The sequence below is a fragment of the Stegastes partitus genome, unplaced genomic scaffold (assembly GCF_000690725.1).
Source record: "Stegastes partitus isolate 25-593 unplaced genomic scaffold, Stegastes_partitus-1.0.2 Scaffold216, whole genome shotgun sequence".
Classification (NCBI taxonomy): domain Eukaryota; kingdom Metazoa; phylum Chordata; class Actinopteri; family Pomacentridae; genus Stegastes; species Stegastes partitus.
In genome coordinates this window covers 36825-42691 of record NW_007577947.1, presented here as the reverse complement: position 1 = coordinate 42691, position 5867 = coordinate 36825, and the positions used below count along the sequence as shown (strand labels likewise).

Sequence of the window (5867 nt, the reverse complement as noted above, 5' to 3'; positions counted from 1 at the left end):
AAAAATATATCAATCATACATGTAGAAACTGAAAATTAATAAATATAAAAATATGTAAATAATCCATGTAGAAATATATAAAGAGAAATGTAGGAACATAAATAAATATAGAAATGCAGAAATAATTAAATGTAGTAATGTATACATAGTTAAATGTAGAAATATATAAAAAATAAATGCAGAAATACATAAATAGTAAATATAAAATATAAGTAATAATGTAAAAGAGTGAGATAAAAAAAAATGTGAGTGCATGTTTTGTGTTATTTCTGTATTTCTACACATCTGAACCACAGACGTGCCTTCTTCATTGACTTGTGGTTTGACAGCAGGTGAGTCATGAAGCAATAAATCATACAAGTTTGTTTTGTTTTTGTTTTTTAAAGAAGAAGAAGAAAGAAAGTCCTCCTGCTGGCGATCAGAGCGTCTTCTTGTTTGTCGTGTTGGAACCAATGAGCATGTTGTGCGTCCGGTTTGAGGCAGGGCGGTGCAGCAGCTCCGCTCAAAGCCAACAACTGAGCAGCACCTTTAGTAACTGAGTCAGCTGGTCTGTGTGCTGCCGGCTGATCTGAGCACAAACCGACTTTCTCTACTTCTGTTCCCTTCAGTTTTACTATCAGTGGTTTGATAGTCTGGAGCGTTTTCTGTGCGTAATGGCGCATCAGGAGGACTTTTCTACCAACTTTTCTTTACCTGAAACCTGACTTGAGCTGCAGCAGAGTTTGTTCCCGGACAAGAAGTCATGACAGGACACATGATTAACCGTATAATTAACCTGCTCACATATTTCAGTCGGAGGACATCATCGCTTCATGCTGACAGAAGCTGCTTTGTCTTTCTGTGATTTATGGGCTGCTGCCTGCGCTCAGGGTTTTCTTCTCTTTATTTATTTATTTTTTTCTATCGGTGAGACTTTTTCGGTCCTCTGAGCCCAGGTCTGATCATGGTTTCAGGAGGAAGAACAGCTGATTTGGCGCCAACAGCTGCTGTAAAGATCTTCTCAGCTGGAACAGCTGGATGTGTGGCCGATCTGGTCACTTTCCCTCTGGACACCGCCAAAGTCCGCCTGCAGGTGAGAAACACCGAAGCTATTGACTGTTTAATTATATTTGATGTAAATCTGATCCAGCTGATGGCCAAACAGTTTATTCAATGGTGCAGAAATCCTAAATTTGATGTTTGTAGACCTAAGAACAGCTAAATGTAAGAACAGTGACTCTTCACACCAGAACAACTTCTATCTGGAACCTCTGAGGCATCATAGAAGATAAATGCCTCCTCATGTGGTTAAAACCAACAAATTCACAAACCTCCAGGACGATCTTCACACTTTTGCTTTGGTGTGACAACATTTTAAGGATGCTGATAAAAGATAAACAGGCACATTTATCCTGTGATGGTTCACCCTGTCAGGAACTTTTTATCAATGTCTGATGTTCCTTCAGATCCAGGGTGAATCCAGGAGCTTGCCGGAGGGCCAGAGGGCCAAATACAGAGGTGTGTTCGGCACCATCTTCACCATGGTGAAGACCGAGGGGCCCAGGAGTCTGTACAGCGGGCTGGTGGCGGGACTGCAGAGACAGATGAGCTTCGCCTCGGTCCGAATCGGCCTGTACGACAACATGAAGCAGTTCTACACCCGCGGATCAGAAAGTAGGAGTCTGTTCACCAGCAAGTTACAGCAGATACACTCTGTCAATAAATCCAAATAGTATAAGGCCTGAAAATAGAATTATTATAGTCATCACCTCACCAGCTGAAGATGTTCTTGATTAGTAGTGCTGTAAATCATTTTAGCCTGTGAAAAAGTCATTGTTTTATAATGTATGTGAAGGAATTGAAGCAAATTATCACATTTGAGAACCTGGAATCAAAAAATGTTTCGAAGTTTTGCTTGAAAACGTGACTGCGCCCTCCAGACATTCTGACCTGCAGATGTGAACATAAAACAACTATGGCAGATGTTTGACCTGCTTAAATTCACGTGTCGCTCATATTTCTCTTGAATAAAGTTAAAACAATTTGCATTAAAGTAAATACACTCATAAAACAGACAGATGACCTCACCTGCTTCAACAACAATTGGTTAGGTGAGCTTATTAAAGGAAAGCTCTGAAAAGGTTCAAACACTGCCCCCAAATGTCAGAAAGTATGACTTACACTGGAGAACAATAAATCTGATCATGTAGCTGTCAAACAGACAGCACAAACAGAACAGAACACTCTGTCACTGGTGTTGAAAACAAAAGAGCAGCATCGCCTGAACTTGTTGTGCAGCAAAAGCCTCCAAAAGTAGTGCACAGGGGAGATTCCTGTCTGGAAGCTGATCTGTGTTTATGCCACAGGCCTCATCTGCTTCATCTGTCACTCACTGTTTACAACATGATTAACTTCTAGTCTAGTCAACAACCTGGTCCAGTTCACTCCTCAAGGTAACTTGTTCAACCAGGGCAAGTGTTCTGCCTGAAGCAGTGAAACATCACTGACGACAACAGCAACAGTTTCTGAGATGAACTTTGCTGCCAAGCTTCAAAATCATCATGATCAAAATTGCCCCTCGGTTTTATCTCTAATTGTCGTGTGTTAACTCGCCTGTTTGATAATTGCTCTGCTTGTTCGCCAGATGCTGGAATCGGCGCTCGACTGCTGGCGGGCTGCACCACCGGGGCGATGGCCGTGGCCTTCGCTCAGCCCACCGACGTGGTCAAAGTCCGGTTCCAGGCTCAGGTCCGGCTGCCTGAGAGCGGCTCCGTGAAGAGATACAGCAGCACCATCGATGCCTACAGGACCATTGCCAGGGACGAGGGCGTTAAAGGGCTCTGGAAAGGTACGATGAAATGTGTTTGTAATTCCACTGTGCTGTGGGTGTTACTGTTGCTCAACCTGCCATCTCCAAACAGATGATCATCATTTATTTACTCCTCTCACAGAGTTACTGCACTGATTTTCCATTTAGAGCTGTTTTTACAGGTGTTCTGCTGCAGGGGTCGAAAAAAAAGTATCTCGTTGCTTCAAATTGTGCTGCGTGAACGCTGACAATCAAGTGATAAAAGCAGAATGTGTTGAGGTTAAAGTTTAAGTCTGAAAAAAAAAGCTTCAAGAAAAACAGCTTTTGAAACTGTGGATGTTTTCAGGTATGCTAACGTGTCTCCTTCATCCTCTAATTTGCCTCTTTCAAAAATGTGAGAAAGAGGCACCAGAAGGAGCTGAACCTGCCACATGAGAATGTTTTTGTCTCACAGCTTCAGTCTTGAGCAACAGTTACATGAGCTGTGCTCCAAAACACATGCTTTTCCTTTTTGCTACAGCTGCTGCCCCCATTTCTCTGTCACCGACAGTCAAATCGACACATGGAAGTACGGCATTTGTACGTAATGCCACTTGATGACAGACTTCCTCGTAGGATTCACCAGTGTTTCCTCATTCTCAGCCTTTTCTCTCTTCCTCGTCTAATCCATTTAAGTAACTGGAGGGTCCTCCATCATGGTTGAGGGGACATGAAGGGAGCATAAATTAGGATTATAAAAATAATCTGATTAGCCACGTCCAGTATAACACCCCTGATTTTTAACCAAACTGTCCGCAGTTTGAGGTGCATTGTGGGTAATGTAGGCATCAGGTTTAGGAGGAAAGAAGAAGAATGTGTGAATTAGAACTGGTTCTGCTGCATGAGCTGTAATGTACCAAAGACAATGAAGCTATTATGCATGTAGCAAAAAATGTACAACTTTAGATCCTTTAAATTCATCAAGAGCCAAAAAATCTCCCATTTTGTACAGCTTTCTACTGGCCCAACATCCACGTCTCTTCTGTTTATTGTTTATTTTGCACTAAATTCAACTGTGAAGGCTTCATTCACACACACACACGATGGTGAGATGTGTGTCGTCTGATTCACCAAACGCTGACAAAGTGTTGTGGAGATTCAGTAGTTCTGGCTGTGAGAGACTAAGATGTGTCTGCTGCATGAACTCTGGGAAGCATTGATGTGAGCTCTAATCGAAGATGCTGTTAAGTGATTTATGAAGCTGGTGCCTCTAATGAACTTAGTCTCTGCAGCTTCGTTTCCCGGGGCGGTCCTCATGAGAGCTGGTTTCATCACGTTTTTTTCTTGGAACTTTAAAAGATCCTGAAATTTTCCACACCTTCATCTTTTAGTCCTCAATATTGTTCTATACTAGACATTTAAAAAAAAAAACACTTAATGACTGCTTGTTTCCAGACTGTGCTTTATTGTGCCAGTTTAAGGACTCCTTTTTAAGATTTTATTTTTCTTCTATAAGCATTAAAAAACTGTCTTTCCAGGTTGTCTGCCAAACATCACCCGTAACGCCATCGTGAACTGCTCCGAGCTGGTGACCTACGACGTCATCAAAGAGCTCATCCTGAAGTACAAACTGATGACGGGTGAGTGCGTCTCATTGTTCCTCCTGTTTTACGGCCTCCTGCGTGACCTTTAATAACTAAAGCAAACACTGCGTTTTCCACAGACAACATGCCGTGTCACTTCACTGCAGCCTTCGCAGCAGGTTTCTGCACCACGATTGTAGCGTCTCCGGTGGACGTGGTGAAAACGCGCTTCATGAACTCGGTGCCCGGCCAGTACAGCGGTGCCATTAACTGCACCTTGACCATGCTGATCAAAGAGGGGCCCACAGCTTTCTATAAGGGGTGAGTAGAGGAGTTATCACAAGCTGACATGACGAAACATCTGCTGCAAAAGATCTTGATTTTAATGATTTCTTTTATAGCTTCATGCCTTCGTTTCTTCGCCTGGGCTCCTGGAATATTGTGATGTTTGTGAGCTACGAGCAGATTAAGAGGGCTGTGATGAGATTTCAGCAGTCCTGGGAGTCTCCGATCGGACCAGTCTAACTGCTGGTTTGACGCTGAAGCTGTGGCGGCTTCAATCAGCAGTGTGGTTACGAATGCTGTTAGTCCGGCCTTGTTCATCCTCAGGGATAAAACTGAATGTGCATGTCACTAAAGGGGACTTATTATGCTTTTAATTAGTTCCTGTCAGGTGTATATAATGCTAAAGTGCCGGATGTTTATTTTAAACATAGTCAGAGTTTCATATAATGAGGAAAACGTACGTAAGAGTGACTTCAGACAGCTCTGAACACAAGGTGTCCAGTGTTTTCAGTGAGGTAGTGGCAGTACAGCTAATGAACGCTGGGTGCTTACCCTCGGCAGGCTTCCGGAAGTTGGCCAATCAGGAGAAAATGGGCTTTTAGGATGGGGGCCTTAAAGCGACAGGAGCTAAAACTGCTCGGAGCTGCATAAAAGGTCATTATAAGATCAATACAGTTGTTTTTTTTAACTGGGAATCATGCAAAGCTACACTTTTGGAGTCCCAGAATAAACATACAGAGCTGAAAATAAGCACAATAGGTCCCCTTTAAAGACGTCATGCTCCAAAGAGAAACTGCAGGGATAATTCTTGATGACATTTTTCTTATTTAATTATTAGAATAATGAATGTTTTGTAATGTTTTTCATTGGCCTTCATCACTGAAGACGTTCTGATGCTGTCATTGTTCACTAGATACAACGACAAGTCAAAGTGTCTGCACTGTGTGTTAGATGTAGATAACCTATGGTGTGGATGGGAATGCAGAGCTTACTTCCTACTTTGAAGTGAATTTGTATTTGCTAAGCATGCTTAGGAATACAAGGAACTGGACTCCGGGTCGTGTGGTTTGTGTTGAACAGAGTTACGTACATACTTATGTACACATAGAAACAACAGGTCAAACTGTTAAATGTAAGAAGGAACATGTGAAGTGTGAAGGTGTGTAGGAGTGAAGGGAAGTAAATAAATATTAAAAATCTTATGTAAGTATGTTTTCATTCTTCTGGACTGT

General features: G+C 42.3%; 1 protein-coding gene across 3 annotated transcripts; it reads left to right on the top strand.

The window, feature by feature from the left end:
* The first annotated feature begins 591 nt into the window (after nt 1-591).
* LOC103356713 (mitochondrial uncoupling protein 2-like) lies at nt 592-5853 on the top strand. Of its 3 annotated transcripts, none has more exons than XM_008280963.1 (6): nt 592-1072; nt 1446-1653; nt 2624-2827; nt 4306-4407; nt 4518-4671; nt 4752-5853. In XM_008280963.1, exons 1-6 carry the CDS (start codon nt 944-946, stop codon nt 4873-4875), a joined length of 921 nt encoding a protein of 306 aa, XP_008279185.1. In that variant the 5' UTR covers nt 592-943; the 3' UTR covers nt 4876-5853. The 3 variants fall into 3 exon arrangements, with proteins under 3 accessions (XP_008279185.1, XP_008279184.1, XP_008279186.1); XM_008280962.1 differs by having other exon boundaries at nt 4491-4671; XM_008280964.1 differs by lacking the exon at nt 4752-5853 and having other exon boundaries at nt 4491-4675.
* Nucleotides 5854-5867: the final 14 nt, after the last annotated feature.

Bases quoted from the DNA above. Each gene is read 5' to 3' on its own strand.
- LOC103356713 (XM_008280962.1), top strand. From the start codon at position 944: ATGGTTTCAGGAGGAAGAACAGCTGATTTGGCGCCAACAGCTGCTGTA. The intron at 1,654-2,623 runs GTAGGAGTCTGT...CTTGTTCGCCAG, and splicing joins CTACACCCGCGGATCAGAAA to ATGCTGGAATCGGCGCTCGA. The intron at 4,408-4,490 runs GTGAGTGCGTCT...CGTTTTCCACAG, and splicing joins GAAGTACAAACTGATGACGG to ACAACATGCCGTGTCACTTC.